At 44.9% G+C, this 22,343-nt stretch overlaps 1 protein-coding gene across 2 annotated transcripts in view; it reads left to right on the forward strand.

Annotated features, from left to right (window-relative positions):
• The first annotated feature begins 11,823 nt into the window (after positions 1 to 11,823).
• Positions 11,824 to 22,343, forward strand: part of AFF2 (ALF transcription elongation factor 2) — a 563,946-nt gene continuing 553,426 nt past the window's right edge. For both annotated transcript variants that reach the window (XM_056130207.1, XM_056130208.1), the window contains exon 1: positions 11,824 to 11,931. In XM_056130207.1, coding sequence (XP_055986182.1) covers positions 11,885 to 11,931 — 47 coding nt within the window. In that variant the 5' untranslated portion in view covers positions 11,824 to 11,884. The remainder of the gene's footprint in view (positions 11,932 to 22,343) is intronic.

The following is a 22,343-nucleotide window of genomic DNA, read 5'->3' on the forward strand; positions in this document are numbered from 1 at the left end:
GTTGATGTATCTATGTTTATATAGGACACATTTATATAGTGTGAAATGCCAGGAAATGCTACTCACAGAAATTTTGTTTTATGATCTATACACACTCTTTGGCACTGGAAATTCAAATTCATTTATATATGTATTATATATACAATTCCTCATTTATGTTCAAAGCTCCAATTTGTATTTAAGTAGTCACTTGAATTTACACACAATCCGCTAGTAGGACCAGGTACAGACTATAGAATTCATCAAGAGAAGTTTGTTCTTTTTTAAAATATCTTTATATATGCCTTATGGAGCCTGTGAATATTTTGTTCTATAAACTTTCATGGGGTTTGAACGATAGCATGGCAGGTAGGGCGTTTGCCTTGCATGCGGCCAACCTGGCTGACCCAGGTTCCATTCCTCCGCCCCTCTTGGGAAGTCCGGCAAGCTACCGAGAGTATCTCACCCATATGGCAAAGCCTGGCAAGCTCCCTGTAACGTATTCGATATGCCAAACATAGTTACAACAAGTCTCACAATGGAGACGTTACTGATGCCCGCTCGAGCAAATCGATGAACAACAGGAGTGACAGTGACAATGAAACTCTCATGATGCCAATTGAACCTCTAAAAATGTTAGCCATAAACAAGTCATTTTAAATTTAGTATTACTTAAAATTTATTGTTGATTCAACCATGCTTTGTATTATATACTACCCCAGGTTCCCTACCGGACCCTTCTATGCCCAGTGTGCCATCTTGACAGGCACCTTCTTAAGTTTAGTTGTTAAAGTTTGGGTCTTGTCATTTTAGCGTCATTGACTTTGTGGTTTAGGTATTTAACTCTAGCATCCTTTAACACCACTGATGTACCTGAATCCCCTTGACCCTGAGCCTACTTACTTCTTATCTGTCTCTTCTCCCTTCCCCACCATTCGATTTCATTTGAACCCCTTTGCCCATTTCTCCCATACCCTCTCCTCTTTCCCTCTGGAAAATTTTTGAGAATGATGTTATTGTATTTTGATAGCTCCTTTGCTTTATTATCTATATTGCACATATGACTGAAACCAGGCAGTACTTGCCTTTCACTTAATTGCTCTACTGACAATCATCATGTTAATATTCAACTATTCCAAGAGGATTGTTTTTTATTTTTAATGGCAGTGTAGTATTCCATCAAGTATATCAATCACAGCATCCTCATCCACTAATCTGTTGATGGGGATATAGGGTGGTGTTATATCTTGGTTATTATAAACAATGCTGCTATGAACATAGGGGTCCAAATGTCCTTTCAAATTAATAGACACAATTCTTATAGAACATTTAAAAAGTCTTTTGTTTTTGCCAGTTAACTTCTAAGTGCAATACCTAGGTGAATGCTATTCATAGATTCCAACTGGCTATTAGGGGGGGTTAGTCATAGGGGTTAATTTGAAAATAATGCTCACTCACTTAAGATGTGCTTTAGATAAAAGACAAATAAGTGTACCCTAAAACTTGATTTATTCTCTCTCTCCTTTTGGGTGTTGTGGTCTTCAAAAGAGGCATTGAGTGGCAATCATGTTTAGTCCATAGTCTACTTTCAACATGTATCTCCCCTCCTGGGAGGATCCTCCAAACACCCTTTATTTGGTGCTCCCTTCTCTATCTGAGCTGCCCTTTTCCCTAGATGGCCCGGCTGACCTCTAAGCCATGGAGTAATCCTCCTGGTACTGATCGTGGCTATTCTTGGGTATTAATCTCTTATTTTGTCACTTTATGTCCCCCAGATGAATGCAATCTTTTTATGTCTCTCCCTCTATTTCTGACTCATTTTTCTTAGCATGATACTTTCCATGTGGTACCACTTGTATGTAAAATTCATGACTTCCTCTTTTCTAACAGCTACATAGTACTCCATTGTGTAGATGTACCAAAGGGAATGCCCTGCCACAGAGGCAGGGTATGATGGGGGGATGGGTGTGGAGGGATACTGGGATCCGTGGTGATGGAAAATGGGCACTGGTGGAGGGATGGGTACTTGATCATTGTATAATCAAAAGCCAAGCACAAAACTTTGTAAATGTACAACTGTACCTCATGGTGTTCCACTAATAAAAAAAATAAAATAAAAAAATTTTTTGGTCACAAAAAAAAACTTGATTTATAAAATTGGAAGTAAAATAACCATGTGAGGAAATGTCTATTCTTCTATGTCTCTTGAATATGAGAACAAAGTATTATCCGAAGAGTTTTTCTTCACCTACACCGTATTTGCATCCGATGCATTTAATCTGGTATCCATTGGACTGGAAAGAATCGATATGTTTCCTGGCAGAGCAAAGTTTTGCCTACGTCAGAGATAGAATGTGGTTGCCGTTTGGTCTATGAAGGGATATTTGCTTAAGTCAGAATGAGAAGAGACTAAGGAATTCGAAGGAGGGATTGGCAGAAACAGCAGTGAGACTGCACGTAAGTCTGTGATGCCAGACCTTTCCTAATGCCCATACTCTGCAAAGGGTACCAGGTTGCAGGAAATACATCTTGTATTGTTTTTTGTTTGACTTGGTGCTGGGGATGAACCCAGGTCCTCATACCTGTGAAGCAAGTACTCTACTATTTAGCTACAGATCAGTCTCCTCCTAGGTCCCCCTCCCCCCACACATCTCATAAATAAGATTAATGAAAAATGAAAGTATGGGGTCAAAATGTTTCCTTTTCTAGGTGCTGTAGTTTGGGAGGGGCGGTTCTGGTATTTATAGGAACGACTTTGGTGCCTTATTTTTCAACTGAGCCAGTATAATCATTTTAAGAAAGATCTCCTTTTAAGTAAGGTGAAGGCACTGTAATTTTCCTTTTCAAACTGTGATATGGGCCAAAATATCTACATAACTTGGAACCCTTTAGAGTTTAATGAACACTTGGTGATAAATATTGACAAAAGATCTGATCAATCACTGAAAGACAATGTCAACAATTCTCTTGTCAGCTCTGAGGTGAATATTTACAATTTCCCTAATGGATAAGATTTTCCTTAATCTTCCATCCTCGCTACTGCATATGTCATCACTGCCCTCCCTGCCTCCACTCCCAGGCTCAATACCGACAGAAGTGATCCTTGAGCAGAGAGCCAAGAATAAGCCCTAAGAGGCCAAAAGTTGAAAAAATAAATCCTTGACAAAAAGTTTTAATAACAAGCAGTCTCTGATGTAACTAAGTATGGTGCAAGTTCCAGGAATTTAAGATGTCAGAACTGCATGATTGGGTTTTTAACAGACATTTAGATCTGGTTCTGGTTCTGACTCTGAGCTGACTAGCCGTGTGATCCTTGTAAGTCATCTGGTCTCCATTGAACTGGAAAAAAATCAATATGATTCCTGATCGTGAAGCTATTCCATGACATTTATATGAAATGAAGTTCTGGCATAAAGATAAAACTCTTTTGCAAACCACAACACCCAAAAGGAGAGAGAGAACCAAAGGGAATGCCCTGCCACAGAGGCAGAGTGGGATGGAGGGGTGGGGGTGGGAGGGATACTGGGACCTGTGGTGGTGGAAAATGGGCACTGGTGGAGGGATGGGTACTTGATCATTGTATAATTGAAACCCAAGCACAAAAATTTGTAAGTCTACAACTGTACCTCATGGTGTTTCACTAATAAAAATTTAAAAAAAAAAGATAAACAATTTTGGGGCTAGCATCCTTCCTTAAACTTAAATTTAAATTAAACTTAAATTTAAGTAACTTTAAATTTAAACTTAAATTTAAACTTAAACTTCAATTTAAACTTAAACTTCAATTTAAACTTAAACTTAAAAATTTCAATTTAAACTTAAATTTAAGTAACTTCAAATTAAACTTAAATTTAACTTCCTTAAACTTAAACTTAAATTTAAGTAACTGTACGTCATGATCTACTAAATAGAGTCTTAAATAAAGGCAAGTTGACATAAAGTGATACTGAGGTTCAAGTGTGACCCCCTGCAGTATAGCTTGGTGAGGGTACAGACCCTGTTGTTGGCTACGGTCTCTTGGAGTCCTGTGAAGATACTTTGGATTATAGGAGTCCTTTTCACCAGACTCATCATAAGCAAAAAGAGTAGACCATTAGGTTGAACTGGACAGCATCTAAATAAGAATCTTTAGAATAGAGACTGTCCATTGGCAGTGGACCCAGATGTGTCTGACTCATTTAAGTGGTTGTGGGTTTAAAGAAAAAAGGGCCTAAGCAGCCCACAGGCTACGCAGAGAGAAACCTCTGCCATGTTACCTCTCCATTTCCCTCCTCCATCATCTTGATCTTTTTTAATACTGTGAAAGAGGAAGGGCTCTCATTTGGTGGAATGTTTGACCTCCTCCGCGGAGCAGCCACTTCCAGTAGGTCAGGTGATTAGACAGAAGTTCCTGTTGCTGAGGCCTCTGTCCCCATGAACAACATGGGCTAACTGTACCTCTGATGTCCATCTCAGGAGCTTGCAATTATAAGGGAAACAGCATCTCAGGACTAGGTGTAGAGCTGGTTTAATGTGCACATCGAATGGTGACTGTAGTTAACACTACATTGTATTGAAATTTGCAACTGGAGACATTAAGCGTTCTCGCCCTAAAGCATTCTGGTAACTGTGTGAAGTGATAGATGTGTTAATTAGCTTGATTCTGGCAATCATTGTAAAATACATGTGAATTTGTGGAGACATCATTTTGTACACCTCATATATAGAATTCTTTTGTCAGTGACACCTCAATAAAGCTAGTGGCACTGTAGCACTGTCCTTTCGTTGTTCATTGATTTGCTCGAGCAGGCACCAGTAAAGTCTCTTTTGTGAGACTTGTTGTTACTGTTTTGGGCATATCAAATACGCCATGGGGAGTTTGCCAGGCTCTGCTGTGTGGGCGGGATACTCTCGGTCACTTGCTGGGCTCTCTGAGAGGGACAGAAGAATTGAACCTGGGTTGGCCACATGCAAGGCAAATGCCCTAATGCTGTGTTATGGCTCCAGCCCAATAAAGCTGGTAAGGGGAAAAATTATGCGAAGTTTGAGGGCCTTATCAATACATTCTAATTCCTGAAGATAGAAAGGCCGAATCAGCTCAAAGTTAATCTCAGGTGCTGGAGGAGAAGGCAGTTGGGATAGAGAAGGGAACACAGTGACAAAATGCCCAGGATGGGAGAAGCATGCTGAAAGTAGACTATAGAACAAACATGATTGCCACTCATTGCCTCTTTTGCAAACCACAACACCCAATAGGAGAGAGAACAAAAAGGAATGCCCTTCCACAGAGGCAGGGTGGGATAGGGGGATGGGGGGTGGGAGGGATACTGGGATCCGTGGTGCTGGGAAATGGGCACTGGTGGAGGGATGGGTATTTGATCATTGTATAACTGAAACCCAAGCACAAAAATTTGTAAGTCTACAACTGTACCTCATGGTGTCTCACTAATAAACATTTTTAAAAAATGATTGCTGTGGATAATAACCACATGCTGAAAGTGGGTGAGGGAGCAAGTGTCATAACCTCTCAGTATCTGTATTGCAAACCATAAAGGAGAGAAAGACAGAGAGACAGAGATAAAGAGAGATAAAGAGACAGACAGAGAGAAGAAACGGGCCTGCCATATATACAGGCAGGGGGAGGGTGATGGGAGGGAAAGTGGAGACTTTGGTGGTGGGAAATGTGGTGGAAGGACTTTGGTGGAGGGACAGATGTTGGAACATTGTATGACTGAACCCTGACCATGAACTGTTTTGTAATGCTGTATCTCCCCATGACTCAATTAAAAAAAGATGCAACACATTATTCAACAGCACTGTATTACAGTCTTTTATGAACAAAATGATAGACAAAAAGAAAAACAAAGTTAATTTTAGGCAGTTATTACATTTATTCTAGCACCCTTCTGAAAGATTTGATTTTTAGCAACATAATAGAAAACCAAAGGTCTCAGGCGATGCCAAGGACCAGGATGCTTTGAACAAAGAGACATATTTAAAATTCCTTTACTGTGTTTCAGTTTGAAAGTCAGTGCCCTGAACTCGACCCTGAATGATTTCTAAGTAAAAAAAAAAGCTATACTTCCTAAAGTGATTTCAACAGCATCAAACCATGTCTCTTGTTAAGCAGACGCTGGAACCCATGGCCTGTGTGCCTGGTTGCAAAACAAAAGAAACAACAGAACAAAATCAAGAAGGAAAACCCTACAAACAGGTCCAGTTCACTTAACCCTGCTGATTCTCCTGATGAGACAGCAGTCAGCCACTGCGCAGATGAAAGCCCACATTGATGTGGGGTCTTTGTACCCCTTACAAAACACTCTCATGAACGGAGGTTCCCTCTCACCACTGGGAAAATGTTCAGACTTCTTTTTGGAACCCAGCCCTGCAACTCTGCAGCCAGGAAGAGGTTCTTGGCAGCTCTGGTGCCCAATGGGCTTATGCAAGCAACCCTCAGCTCCAGGAGGCAGATTTCTCAACCACCAGATCAGGAATGGAGATGATTGATCTGGGGGACCCAGGCAATGCTTTACTTTGCTTCCCTCATCATTATTACAAATAATGACCAATCTTCATTTGGCCGCGGGCTGGGATTTGTAGAAAGGTACTTCAGTGCAAGGGAACACAGCATATTGAAGCTGGAATGTCTCCTCTCCAACCCCCTTCACTGACAGGCGGGACCCCGGAGCCCTGGGTAAGGTTGGAGCTCATCAGGGTTTGCAGTTCCAAAGCATGCTCCCCCCAACCCAGCTGACACAGTCGAGCATCCATTCTCCAGCCAACACCTTGCCACCAGACACCATTCACTCAGCCATGCTCAAGCAAAGGACTTGAGCCCTAGATTTTGAGTCCGTAGGGGGAAAAAGACCCGTCTGAATTTCCTTAAGTGATGAAGCAAGAGTTGCTCCACCATCTTCTGGCTTCCTGTTGCCTATCTGGCTGACTCTTTAAAATTCGAGCCATGGCTCTGCCAGCTGCACATCCCCCCTTATTCAGTCACAGGGAAATTGCATCATGTTATATATTTTTTTAATCTAACAGTTAACTGATGCTGATGTAGTCCTAAATTGCTGTGGTGTTAGAGTTCACTGAAATGGTATCCTAAGAAGGAGCCATCTCTACCTTGATGCCCATGACCCTTGAGCTGAGGTTCCCAGACTTAGCTGCTCGGTAGTGGCCCTGGTGCCCTTGGAAAAGTCACTTATTTATTTTCAGAGGGGAGAGATCTTCCTTTGCTTCCCTTTTGGGCTACAGTAAAACGAAGCCTGTTAAGAATGCAGAATGGTGCCTGTGGGGGCAGTGTAGATTAGTTGGGCTTTGGCAGCAAACAAACTTGGGGGCAAAGGCTGAACAAAAGTGCTTCAAAGCTCTGTGGCGTGGGCTAAGGACGAGCCTCTGTGAGCCTCAGTTTCCTCTTGCAAAATACAGTCAGTTCACACTTAACATCATCTGTGGGTTCTTGGAAATGGTGACTTTAAGTCAAGTCATCTGAATAACAAACACAGGTTCTCTGTTCTCATCCTTTTGTTCAAGTTTGAACCCAAATGTTTGTTTCTCGTTATAAGAGGAAAAGCTATTGAACAAAATAATCATCCGAGGACCCGCTCTAAATACAACACTAGTGTGCACCTCAGAGTATCATGCTGAAAAGTGAATGAAACAATGCATATGAAATGCTTAGCACAGTGCCTGGTATGTAGTAAACATTCCATCAATGTTATTGATTCAATGTTAACATCCAATCTATGTTATAGATTTCTATTGTTATGGTAAACATGAAGCAGTAATCACAGGAAGACATGACATAAAATCAAAATAGCATCATCTTCAATCATATACTGTAAACCTAAATAAACCATAAACTGACACAACATTATAGACTTTGGCACTGAGGGCTTAAGGGAGCCCAGAGCCAGAGGCATGGGAAGAGGCCCCAGTCAGAGTTGTTGTCTACAGTCTGCAGAAAAGCCAAGAGGATGGACTTTCAATCATGATACAGGGTCAAAAGGCAAAGTGGCAGTTGAATAGGGAGTTGTGAAAAAAAATCATTCTATTGGTAAACTCAAGCAACTCATCCTAATTTTGGAGAATTGTCCCAATCCAAGTGAAACCCACTCCTGGGCTTGCCATTTTTATGGAAACTAGTTGACCAGAGCCCTGTAGGGTACTACATCATCCCCAAAACTCAAATACTGGGCTAGGGTCTGACGACCCAGGTCCAGGACCTACGATCATGAGGCTTAGTGATTTGTGGAGCACTGACCCAGGACAAGTAAGGCCCACCCAAGTTTCTGATTTCCAAACGACAGAAATGCTCCTTTGATGAGAAACACCCAGAAGAGCCGACTTCAATTGTAGCAATGGCCCCAGGTTCAGAGACGGCCTCAGTCCATTTCAAACACTACGGCATCATGAGCTTTGGCCCAAGACAAAGCCATGGGAATGGAGTGGACATTGATGCTTCTCAAGGAATGCGGCAGAATGTTCCTTTGAACACATTTCCTTGGGTGAGCTATAAGTTTGGTCAGTTTCCTCCTAGACAAGAGCCCAGGGTGACTGCACAGCAGGTCAGAAACAAATGCTTAATATTTGAAGTGCAAATTTGAGGGGTGAAAGGATGACAGAAGCATCACACTGTCAATTGGTTCACTTCCTGCAACGGGCATTCACAAAGGAACTTTCTTAAATAAATCTTCATTTTTCAGACATCACCTGCCCTTTCAAAGGAACTCATGTTCCAAGTTGGACTTTCAGAAAGCTGAGAATCAGCTATCTAGCCTCAGTTCCAGAGAGTGCATCATGGGCTCTGAGTTTTGATTGGATCCTGTCTGAAGAAGATGGTTTGCATCTTGGTCCTCTGATCCTCCCAGTAGGTTTCACTGGGTTGGCATTGTAAAATGGGGGTGGATGGTGAGCTGTGTGTGTGTTGGGGGGGGGGGTGTCAAAGAGAGTGAGAAGTCGGAAGAGACTGGAGAAGATGGAAACTGCTGATATATTTAGTTGAGATGACAGTTGCCGGATCAGAGACCTGCTTTGGCAGGCAGAGCCAGGACAACTAGCTGGCCTGGAGAATTGCACCTTGCCTGGGTGCCCCAGGGAACTGACGGGAGGGAAGCCGGCTAACCCCGGCGGGGCTAGAAGGCTGAGCTGAGCTGCCAGTTGGCTTGATTCCCCAGGGCCCTTTTACTTCCTCTTGCTCCTGCCCTCCAGCTGCATAGCAACCTGCTTTCATTGTCTCTGGCTAGCCTGATTGAGGAGGCACGGTCTGGACACATGTGTTCAGGACAGAGTCCAGTTCTAGGATTCTTGGCCCCGTTAGAACCAGGGGACTGGGAGGGTTGGGGGCGGGGGGGGGGGGAGGAAAGATGCCTTGATTCTTTTCCAAAAGGTGATGCTTTTGCTTGGCCCAGCAGCTAGTGCCCGCCCCCCCCCCCCCCCCCCGTGAGGGGGGGCTTTGCTAAGCCTGGCTGCCTGGCTTCAGGGACAGCCTGGTCCTCTTACAGCAGCCCCCCCCCACACACACCTTGTTCCAGGAGGGTGGCTCGGAGTGGGAGCTCGTCCACCCTGCTCAGCCTTCCAGCTCGGTTTTGATCTCAGGAAGGGAAAGCCCCAACCCTGCGTTTGAAGCGGCAGCCGGCTTCGCTCGTCTCCTCTCTCCTTCCCGCAGGCACTCCTGTTCCAGTGCTGCCTCTTGCTGGCTCCTTCTGCTGCAGCTCTGTCCTCCCGCTGATTGGGAAGAAAGTGCCCCAGTGGGGTGATGGGGGTCTGGAACTCTTAAAGGAGCAGCTTTCTTTCTCTTGGAAATGTATTCACCTAGCATGTTATTTTTCCCACCCCTCCACACCCCCCGCATCGTTCCCCAATCGATATGATCAGATGAGAAACATGAATCAGATACAAAGTGACCATAGTCACAATTAAATGCTAATTATAGATGTTCTGGTTTTCCTCTAAGGATTTTCAAGCAGATCAAGCAGGAGTCCAGGCGACAGTCATTATTAGGCGACAATCATTATTAGCAATCAAATCCAATTCGAGGATCATTGACCGAGAGCATAAAGGTTGGGATTGAAGCGAGGCACTTCCTGTTGCTTCAGGGACTCAGTGTAGGGCTGAGGACTGGAACACCAGCAGTCAGCCAGGTAGGATGATCATTAGAAAATGCTGCCACCATTTTTGCTCTTTCATGTCAGAATTTCAAGCAAGTGGCCAGAGGTAGGAAACTGGAAATACAGCCCATCCAGGGCTAGGCACTGGTGGATGTGAAGTCACTCAATCTGCTAACAAAACCATCTGAGCCAAACCTCCTGGGATGTTAGAGAAGCAGAATCTTAGTGACTTTTTCCCTTAGCCATGGGTTCTCGCTCTGCCATCTACAGCACGTGAGAGATGGTGTTTCTAGTAGTGTCTATGAGCCTCCCAAACTCGGGTTGTCCAGTCAGCCACTGCTGGGACTCCCATTGTCACCTTGACTGCATCCAGTGCTAAACCAGATCTCAAAGGTCTCCGGCCGGCAAACGCCAGATCTTGAGCAAATGCCCCACCCTGGGGATCTCAGTTGCACTGTAAAGCAAGAGTCCAGTCATCCAGATGAGTCTGAAAGCTGAGGTCCCAGAGGGTTACTGAAACAGAAAGGATTTCAGAGCAGCCAGGGGCAGAGGGCAGGGCTTCCAGTCTCCTTCTACTTATGGGGTAAGGAGTCCCAAGAGTCTCCTCCCAGTGCCCCCGTGAGCCTCCAAGAAAGTGGGGGATGGCCCTTCGCTCTTCTTCCCAGACTCCCTGGCAGAGGCAAGACCGGGGCAGGAAGAAGACCCAGGAGACAGCTGGGCCCTCCCGAGTCCCCCTGCCCTAACCCTTTCCCATTGGGGCCCAGGAAATCTTCCCCTGCAGCGCACTGCACTGACTGGCCGGGTCCTAGTGCACCAGTGTCGGCTGGAGGGAGTGGGGACGCAGTTGCGGGCAGGGTCCTGGGACGAGGACGAGGCCAGCGGGGAGGTCTGCCTCTTAGGGTCTTTCCTGTTTCCTCTGCCCCGTGCTGTCCCCCGGATTTCCCACACCCCGACTCCCAAACCCCGACGGCCAGCTGCTGAGGGTCGCACGCTGCTGGTCCCTTGCGGACCTACTGGGTGCGCGCCGCGGGCCGGCCCGAGCACTGTGGCAGGGACCCGCGGCGCGACGGTCCCAGAGTGAAGGTGACCGCCACCCTGTGCCCGGCCCCCAGTGCGGTGCGCCAATGTGCCCAGGCCCGCCAAAGTTTGCTCCGCTGGGGGGGGGGCGGTCGGCAGGGGGCGGGCGCGCCCCTCTCTGGGCCCGGGCGGGGAGTCGCCCCAGCAGTTCTTTCCCGGCTCCCCAAAGTGGGCGTGTGTGTGTGTGGGGGGGGGGTCCCGTGCCCGACATCCCCACGCTCCACCCCCGCCCCCCGCCCCCCTCTCCCCGTCACCCCATCCCGGGTCCCCTGCGGGCGCTCCCGTCCATGCCCCCCACCACCACCCCGCACCCCGCCAGATCTTGCAGCTGATTTTGACAGAGGTGTGTTGAGGGGGTGGGAGGGGGGTCCCGGGCGGAGCCGACGGGCGGGGGCGCCCCCGCCAGATCCGGGGCCGAGCGCGTGCGGCTCCGTGTCGCGGCTCGGGGCCGCCCAGGCTCCGCCCCCCGCGAGCGCGGGTGTGTGATGCTGCCGCGGCCGCCGCCTGTGCCGCCCGTGCCGCCCGTGCCGCCACCCGGGTCCCCCGCGCCGCCGCCCCCGCCGCCCGCGCGCCAGCCCCCGCCGAGCCAGCGGCCCCGAGCGGGCGGCCGGGCCGTGGGAGCCGCTCGCCGATGCGGCCCGGCCACTTCTAGCCGCGCCGGGCCCCGCCAGCCCGCCGCGCCGCCCCAGCGCCGCCGCCGCCAGCCACCGACGCCCGCCCCGCGCCGCCGCGCCGCCGCGATGGATCTATTCGACTTTTTCCGGGACTGGGACTTGGAGCAGCAGTGGTAGGTGTCGCGGCGGCGCCCGGGCGGTCCCCGCCTTTGTTAAGAGGCGCCCCGATCGCCCTCCCGCCGCCTCTCGGGCCACCCCCCTCCGCCGCCGCCGCCGCCGCCGCCGCCGCGGCCACTCGGCCCGCACCGGCTCGGGGCTGGTGTGTATGTGTGTGTGTGTTTGTGTGTGTGCGTGTGTGTGTTTGTGTGTGTGCGTGTGCGTGTGCGTGTTGGTGGTGGTGGTGGGGGGAAAGGTGCGCCCCCACCCCTCCGGGAGATCCCGCGGCTCGGGACGGCGTCGCCGGCGGCCACTCGGGTGTCCGAGGAGTCGCATAGCCGCCGGGGCGGGTCTCGTGCCGTCCGGGGCGGAGGGGAGAGGGGTCCGAGCCGCGCGACCTCCCCGGGGATCCGGTGCCCCCCGAAGGCGAAGGCGGGCCGGGACGGCGTCCCCGCGCCCCCAGGATGCCGCGCGTCCCCCGCGCCTCAACTTTCCAGGTGTCCGGTCCCCGCCGATCGCGGCGGCCAGGTGCCGCCCGACGCGCCCGTTCCCTCCGGCCGCCCCGCCTCGCACCCGCTCGGCCGGAGTTCTCGGCACTCGGGCTCCGATCCGCCGCTCCGAGGGGGTCACCGCGCGCGGGGACCCGGAGTCCGGGCCGACTTCGGGGTCGGGCTTTGCAGTCTTTCCAGTCTGAGGGTGCCGAAGCGGGGCGCCCCGACGTGAGAGCACAGTTAACCGCCGCGGGAGCCGTGTGGGCACCCCGCTGGCCAACAGCGGCGGGCTTGGGCCAGCGATGCCCAGTTTGCAGTCACAGCCTGAGCGAGCGCTTCCTCCAGGACCCCAAACTGGGTCCCAACAGAGGTTTCAGAATGACGCTGAGGAGGTAGCTGGGGAGCCAGAAGTTCCCTGAACATCACTCTCCGAGTGCTTCGCGCGCCGACATAAATACCCAGATATAAACTTAAAAAAAAAAAAAAAAGGACTTAACTTTGCTTTTTGCTCCGGACGTTATGACAGTGAATTCATGCTAACGTTTTAAGAGAGCTGCCCAGCGCACGGGCATGGAGAATTACAGGGGTGGGGAGGGCGCGGCGGTAGCGATTTAGAATTGCACTCTCGGTTAGTGCCCTTTTAAATGTAGTTAGAACAATCTCACAGTACCAACTGATAGTGCAAAACCTTTTGCAATTTAAACGACGAGCAGCCGTTGGCTATGAACGCTGTGTATTTTTACAAGGATTTCCCTTGCTGGTGCGATATTTTAGGCAATTTCCTTCTTTAGAAAAGGGTCATATGCTTAGCCAATAGTTTCGTTATGTCAATCATGACTCCTTTAGTTGAAAATCCCAGATAATTAGAACTTAAATGCATTTCATTTTACAGCAATTCTGGCTAAATCCTGGAAGCCACAAATTGCACTGTATCAGTATTAATCTGTAAGGATCCACCACCCCCCCCCAACACACACACTTTGGTTTTGTTACCGTGAATGGTTTTATTAGCTCTACGGAAAAAGAAAACATCGTTAATAACCACACACGTTAATTGTGATCTTTATGATTTAAAAGATCACAATAAAATCGCTGCTCGGTGAAATATTATACTCCTGTATACCGCCTTCACTAATTTATTTTGCACACAACTGATACGCGCAACATTGCTCTTTGCATCCAATTTGCCTAATATATTGTGTGAGTAACATCATTAATTTAGTAGACTTTGCCAGAATTGATCCTGTGGATGTAGTTCACATGTTAAACATAGGCAAGGTATCAGGTTTGAGAAAAATATTTCATCTGTTACTTAAATTTCAGCTTCATCTCAGACACATGCAGTTGCATGCTGAAAAGAGATGGGGTCTTCTAGATTTGATTTCTTCCTTCAGAAAGGTCCAACCCCCTTTTTTTTGGGAGGCTCTTTTATTCCTCTTAAGGAAAAGGCAAAATCTGTTTTCCTCCTGATTCTCCCACTACGCCACATCAGTTGCGACGCATGTGGACTTGGACGCGCTGGGGATGTTATGAGACACAGCAATGAATTAGTATAACATGCCTGAGTAAATCCGCCTGCCTTTTTCCTTCTCTGTATATGTTGTGGGAAAATTTCTCCTTCTTGCTCTTTGCTTGCAAGGGACAAGCTTCCTGATACGTCTGTGTTTGTAAACATTTGTAATGTGCTTGTGCTTCCCGCCCAGAGGAAAGGATCAGAAATATGACAATAGTGGATGGACTCAGAGGCATTGTAGCATCTTGAGTGGAAATCTGTACCTTTCCAAACTCTCTTTGGACTTGCAGAACAGGCCGCTTATACATACATTCATTCGAGGATTACTTGCCTGATGGGAGTAAGTAGCATGTAGATTGATGACCTCCACTGCCTGCCCTTTGGACCTGCCCGGCCAGGTCCAAAGAAGAAAAGGTGTCAGCAAAGTTCTGAATCTCATTTCGATTGAATTTATTCTCGACATTTCTTGAGAGAACTGGAAGCTCAGAGCTACCTCGATTGCAACCCTCGATGGCTTGGCAATTAATGGTTCGGGTCAATAATTGACCCGAAAAAATGGGCTCCTATCCCTAGACTTAACATTCACAGGTATATGTGGTCTTTGCAAACACTTGACGCTGGGAAACAAAACGTCTCTAGCTGTGACTGACAAGCGCAAGCGTTTGTCAGGCTGAATGTGAATGGCAAGGCAAAGGGCATGAATAACGGCTGCAGTGTGGGTATGTGGTGTGTCTCGGAGTGCACTCGCCTTCCAGAACATAGCTCTGGCTTTCTCAAATGGTCAGAGCATCTTAATGGGCTATGCTCTGGACTTGATTAAAGGGCCAAAGCTCAAGTTCGCTGAGATTCCTGGATGAATGAGCAATGTTCACCTGAGTCTGAATTTAATATGAAGCATTCTGTGAAAGAAGAGGAAGGCGCAGATGCCTGTCTGCATGCGCCAAAGATACCACTTGCTGCTGAAAAAAAAAAGAAAGGAAAAATATAAGGGGAAAAAATCAAATTCTATTATTTAAATCATTCCAGACACTTGTCTCTGGTAAGTCAGTAAATGAATTCTTGAGGTGTCTGGGGACCATGAAGGCTAGATTTGGACTTGTTTGTCTATGATGGGGTGTGCTATTAATCCCCATTTGAGGAGAGAGCACAATCAGAATCTGTCCAAAGTGAGCACCTTTCATACTTGTGACAGCCCCCACCCCCACCCCAGACTTGGTCAAGTAATTGCTGTGGCAGGCCAAGATTCTTTGAGAGAATGCTTATCTTTCTTTTGCTTTTTGAAAAAAAAAGAGAAATAAAAAAGACAGATGATTCCGAAAGGCATACTTTTTTTATAATAAAACATGAAATGAATCTCCAATCTTCTATCAGACAGAAATCAACAACAAAATTTTTGAAAAGCACGAACTGCCAGGAAAGTAACATCAAAAATGTGAAAAAGCCCAGTAAAAATTATAGTTAATTCTAGGTGAGCCAGGGCTGGCTGGAAGGATAGCAGCAATTGTTTGTCGATTTTATGTGATGTCTCACCAGTAGCCTAATTAGAGGCGAGCTTGCAAAGGGGCAGTTATGCAGGAAGGGATTTAAAGTCACTAAACTGTTAAATAAATTGTACATTCAAAGGTCTGTGTGGAACCGTTAAGCTTGGGGGTGCCCATGTGCCGACCAGGCTTCTGGAGAATGCAATACCCTGGAGCCCCCAGACGCCCCCATTTCCCCTCTCTGGGCTGCTGGGGCTCTTTTCAGACATAAGTGAGCAGTTTCCACTTCCGCCCAGACACAGGCTGTCTCCCTGTTCTTCATCCACTCACTGTTCTTCTGATGTCTCCAGACTCTATAGCAAAGTGGGACGGGGCTGCCGCTCGATGGGAAAGTTGGGCGGGGGTGGGGGACAGCTAGAACAGAGCCTTCACCTACCTGGGCCCTAAGGACGCCGAAGGGAGCAACCGGATCCAGCACGGACAAAGGCCTCTAGGTTCTCAGATTTATCATTCTTGACCTTCATCCTCTTATTTCCCCCTGTCCATTCCCCAGCTATGGGCTATTTTCCTGGATACCAGGTACTGTTTGTGTTCTCTGGTGGGCTTCTACCTCTATTCAAGCAACCGCATAGGTTTAAGTTCCTGCGGGGAGAAGATGAGGAGAGACACAGGAGGTGAAATTAGCTCGTGATAAGGACTCCTTTGCACCCCTCATCTGCTTCCAAGAATAACAGCATTCTTAGTAATTCTGAAAAGGCATATTTATTAGACAAGAAAGAAAATGATATCACATTAGAAATCAGTTTAATGATACATGAATTGTTTTGCTAATGATTCAGTCAAGCATTTAACAACTTTAAAATATACAAATCAGGATCGAAAATGACTGCTTCAAAAATGAATCTGTCATTATAAACATAAACGAGATTCCAAACACTTAAGCATTTTGTAGATAGATAAAAATTACTTTGTATTTAAACATGCCAATTATTGTTGAACAGAAGAGGCTTTAATGTGGCGAACCTTTATTTCATATCAATTATTCTTAGTTAAGACTATTTCTTGCACACACAATATGCATATATTTAACATTACTTCAAATCCATAAAAGTCCAATAAAGTGGCCATTTCTGGAACAGCCTTGAAACCACAGCCCTATGAACTTATAGATGCATGTTGTACTGAAGAGATAGAATCCAGTGTGCACTTGATTGTATAGCTTGTCATATATAGACAAAACAGTTGGCACAGTAATTTTAATTTCCAGTTTTAATTTTGCCTTTCTTTTCTAATTGCTGTGGGATGAAGAAAGAGAGATGTAACAATCTTGTGTACTGATAATGGAAAGAAATGTACTGCTGATTAAACAACTCAAGACCACAATTTGGAGAAACATTTTTGTGCAGTGTGTGTGTGTGTGAGAGAGAGAGAGAGGAAGAGAGAGAGAGAGAGAAAGCGCTCTGTATGATAGGAGATATTGTCATCATTGTTACTCTTATTGAAGTTTACCCCAAGCTGTGGACTAAATGCTTTAGATGATACTCCATCTCACTTAATCCTTCAGAGAACTTCGTGACATAGGCCCTGTGATGAGCGAAGAAGTCACAGAATCACGAGCTACACAGTGATGCAAGCCAGACTCTAGTCTAGATGGAGCTGACCTCAGAACCTGCACCATTATCACCAGCCATTCTGAGTCTTTCCAACATGTGGGATGCTTTTCCATATGTCATCTCACTCTGGCTTTACATTCAGGTGTTAGTCTCATTTTACAGATGAGCAAATAGCTCTAGAAGAAGTTGTGTGATTTGCCTTTTGGAAGTAAACCTAAGGTGCAAGGCAGGAAGTTGGAGTACTTGGGCACACTGTTGATGGGGTGTGTTAAAATTATGTCCATGAGAAAGCACTCATCACAGTATTGTAAACCACAAAATATCAATCAGTAACAAATCATCTTGATAAAGAAGTGGACCTAGTTAAAAATACATCTACAAATTTCCAGTTCAGCTATCTTTTGTTTGTTTGCGTTTGAACCACATCTGGAAGTGCTCAGTCATCACTCCTGGTGGTGCTCGGGGGACCTTAGGTGTACCAAGGATCAAACCCAGTTGGCCATGTGTGAGGCAAGTGCCCTGCCCTTGTACTGTCTCATTGGCCCCTCAGTTCAGCTGTCTTTCCATAAACATTATTGCCTATTTTTACTGCTACCATGTGGGTATGAGCATTTAGCTATTACTGAAACTAATGGATTGGATTGTGTTTATTATACTTGTGTTTAAAAAAATCTGCAGAATTACCATGTAATCAGCCAGCCATGGTGCTCTTTATTCTTTTAATTAAAAAAGTACAATTTCTGTATTGGTAAACTCTCTTAGCACTTCTTTTATAGATGTCACTGTAGTGGAAACATGTGATGCCATTATAAAACAAAATTAACGACCTTGAGAACTGTCCACTTACATTTGAAACCCTCCCCCCATTTGTACAGTTGGTACTTGAACATAAAGAAGATTATGCTCCACCTCTAGTTGATTTGAAGTCTCAAAACTGGGAGGAGGAGAAGGAGGAGGAAGTACATTACTTTTCAAATGTTTGTAATTTACCATATCTACAATCTGATTAGATTCTCACTGTAATCGACTAGGTTTCTCAGGAATGCTATTAGTAGCCCCATTTTGTAGAAGTGATAACTGAGTTCAGAGAAGTGAAGTGAGTGACTTTAGTTACATAGTAAGCGGATCTTACTTGTTTTTCACTTTTAAAAATATCTGATCATCACTGTTCCATTTTTTCTATTTGAATAGTCATGTGGCTTCTTTGGGATGGTGTCTCACTCTCTTATGTCATCTTTTACAGTGACTATCCCAGTACAAATGTGCTCAATAAACATCCGTGATTGATGTTAGAGCCCCATCAGCTCAAAGGCTGTCCCGTACAAAAGCACATGCCTTTCAAAGATAGTTGCTCAGTGAATCCTTGTAAAAATGTTGGCCCTCGGCCTGTTGAGTAGAGTTTGTGATTTTTTGAAGGTCTCTTAGTCAGTCTGGGCATTTTGTCAGAAAAAGAAATTGGAAAACATATGGCTACAAAAGAAGATTAATAGGAACAAGTAAAATTAGAATTCATTTTCTTTATGGACATTAGTTAATCATAGAGTCTCAGTGAATGTGAAGACATGTTTAGAACAGAGAAAAGTGTTTAAGACATAGGCATAGAGGAGTCAACAGACTGGCATTGTGTCTCAATCTGGAAGGGGAATGTTAAGGAAGAATGTGTCACAAAAATCTGAAGAAGAATTGAGTGATTGGAGGGTTGGGATTCCTCAAGCTTTCGTTTAGGTGCAGCCTTTATGACTTGTATTTCATCTGAGAAGGCTGTTTTTCTACTTAACTGTAGCAGATCCATGTCATAAATTATCATGACTGTTAAACAAAGGTTGAGCACTGGGGTCCGCTAATGTAAAACTTTTATGTTGCATTTTAATGAAATTTTATATGCATGTTCAAAGCAAGGCACACTTTATATCGTGGAGAGGGTGATGCTCGGAATTGTTGAATTTATTTTAAAGTAAATCTCTTCGATGACCTTAGCTGCTAACATCCACCTACTTACTGAGCTGAGAAAAATTATCTGAGTGCTTAAAATAAAATGGCATGATTTAAAGCAGAGCTGACAATTGCACTCCAGTTAGAATCTGATTTTGATTATGGATTGCTTAGTTTCTGCAATGCTATTTTCTGTATACCTGTGCATATACCTACGTGCTTTGTTTCATTTAGAAAGAAAATCTACCAGTGATTTACAGTCATCTTTGATCTTTTTCATCAATTGTCAGGTGATGGCATATAAAAGCATTAGCACCATACATTGAGAAATAAGCTAAAGAAACAGGTTTTATTTTCATGGCAAACTCAAAATCATTCATCTATTTATTTGCTTCAGCTTTTCTCTTGCTGAGGAAAAGGAAAAGAAGCAACAAATTACTTCCATCCGTAAAGACCATACGGAATGGTTTGTTTTCTTAGATTTCTTGATGATAATTCTTTGAGGCATTGACCATTTTCAGTGACATTCAGATCTCAATTGCATATACTGTTCACTTAAAACCATATTCTAGGAGTCCAAATTTTGTGTTTTGCAGACAGAATAACTCCTTAAGGTCACATTGGATTGACTGGTATATATATATATATATATATATATATATATATATATATATATATATAAAGGCAATCTACAATAACACAATAAAGTGTCCTTATTCTTACCATAGTGTGGAAATCATGCTCTTGGATTTACCAATCATTAGAAGAACTTTCCTAGGTCCTGATGTCGTCTTGGTTTTTGGATGTCTCATCTGTTTTGAGCCAACGAAGCAAGCAGAAGGAATGTGTTCTGAGGTCATTTTAACCTCTGACTGTTGCAATATGTACACGATGACCTAACTATCTGGTGAACAATGAAAAATGCAATCACATAGGCTTTATTTGTCCCTGCAGGATGTCAGTCAACTAATTTTTAAATAAATTAATTTTCCAAAGGGACTGGTTGTTTTCATGCCAGGTCGGCACAGCCACAGTAACTAAATTAAATTTGAGCTTGATGGATGTTTCCGATGAAGTGCCACGAATCATGGAGAGGTCTCATCAATTAGCCATTATTTATTTGCTTGCAAAATGCTTGGCACTGGTGCGTAGACATTAATCAACTCCTTGAACCTAGTATTTCGAGGCTGGAGGGCTCGCCTGGATCATGTGATCCAAATTCTTCATTGTACAGATGAGGAGGCTGAGGCCGAGGAAGAGAAAAAGCACTCATCCAGGGATGTATAGCCAAGAAGAAACGATGCTGGGTTGGGTGATCTTGTGTCTTAGTTGATGTTTGTCAACTCTGTCAAGAAAGGTTTTCATTGTGTACCTACTTCGTGCAGTTTTAGTGATTGAAGGGAGTAGTATAAAACACAACTGTTGGCTTCGCTGGCTTGACATTAGATTGTAGAATGAGATTTGGGGAAATAGTATGTATATGTATTGAAGTAAAATTAGAATTCAGGGAGCAAAGTTGGAGAGGCAGAATAAAGGAACGTGAATTAGACTAGGAGAAATAATCCTCATAAAAGCCCACAAAAAACTTTTTGTTCTATTAGCATAGTCCAGATTTAAGTGGAAAGCCTGAGATTTAAATTGTTTAGAAGACCAGGCGCAGTCGAGTCAACATTTATTCAAGAACTGATTTTGAACCTTGAGTGACCTGGTTTGATGTAAGTCATATTCGTCACAAGAGTGCCAAGGTTATGTTTTTGTGGCAGTATTAGGGTAGTCCCATGAACACTGACCACCATTCACACAAGGACAGCTACAGAAATCTTCACAAGTATTTCGACTGTCTGAGCTATGGAAATATTTATGCAAACGTTCTTTAAAGAAATACCAAATGAAAGTTTGTTTTCCTGAATCAGTTGAAACAAATGTGTGTGAATTGGCTAATTGTTGGCAAAATAGTTATTTTCTAAGAAAATGTCTACTGAGGCTCTTGAGTCCCAACTAAATATATCCCTAAGTTTATTATCACTTTTCAAAAAAACAAATAATTAATTTTTTTTTCTGGAACAAATGCCTGCTACATTTCTTTCTTCTAAAAAGTGAGTTGGTGCCTTAGTGCCACTAAAAATCCTGTTGACATCTTTGTCTGTGATTAGTTGTTTGGCCACCAAATAATTTGTTGGTTGTCTCATCTTTCAAATACCAGCTTTAGCTCTGAGAAGCTACTAGCTGCAACCCGGTCTCCTATGTCCTCCCAAACTCACGCACTCCTGGGCTATCAGACTCAGTGTCCCTAGACTGTGCTCTCCTCTCACCTGGAATATATTCCTAACATACCTACATTTTTGTGGGATGAGAACATATCTTATATTTCTTTATTCCTACTCTGGTCCAGAGTGCTTGCCTGATGTTCTTCCAAAACAACATTGTTCATTTATTCAGTTCATCCAGGCACTTAACTGGGTCTCAAACAAGTCAAATATCGATGCAAAACCATAGTAAGAAGTTACAGTCATAATGGTTTAAAAAACGAAAACCGTAGAGCTAATATTTGCCATGGAACAGGCTCAGATTGGCTCTCTCTACTTTCTATATTTCACAGGATATGGAAACTGGGACAGACAGGTTCAGGGACTTGTCCTCAGTCACATGAGTAGTGTGTTGCAGAGCTGAGATTTAAATGCACGTGCATGTGAATCCTTAGTCACTGTGCTAATAGTATTCCAAGATAGTGGTGCCCTGGGAGAGGTATGCAGAAGTGGCAAGTCCTTTATGCAGTGGACCGGGCTGATGAAAGCATTGTTACTCACTGTTCTTGGCATTTGTTTTGGCATTTGCGTTTAAGTTCATAGCCAGGGATGTTCTGATATTTACTCGAACAAAAGAGATGGGGCTATGCTTGTCGCTTGTCTTTGTAGTAAGCACCAGGCTTGGTGTGAGGTGTAGTTTCATTGGTCTGTAAACACTGACTTAATTCAACCTTGAGAAGAACATTAGCTCAACGAAGGTGAAGATTTGCTTATTTATTGCATTCACTGCTACATCCACAGTGCTTAATTACTTTTGTTGCAAAAATGAATGGATGAATGTATAGAAACCTGCACAATACCACAATACTCTCTCCATGTTATCAATGAGAGTTTGAGGTGCAAGAATGATGTCATAGGGGCTGGAACAATAGCACAGCATGTAGGGTGTTTTCCTTGCACAGGATCAACCCGGGTTCAATTCCCAGCATCCCATAGGGTCCCCCAAGCACTCTCAGAAGTAATTCCTGAGCACAGAGCCAAGAGTAACTGCTCTGCATCACAGGGTATGATCCAAAAAGAAAAAAAGAGAGAATGATGTGGAAGAGAAGATCCAAAACCACAATGTTCAGTCAGGTAGGTGTAGGAAATTGCG

The sequence above is a fragment of the Sorex fumeus genome, unplaced genomic scaffold, assembly GCF_029834395.1.
Source record: "Sorex fumeus unplaced genomic scaffold, SorFum_2.1 ptg000075l, whole genome shotgun sequence".
Lineage (NCBI taxonomy): Eukaryota > Metazoa > Chordata > Mammalia > Eulipotyphla > Soricidae > Sorex > Sorex fumeus.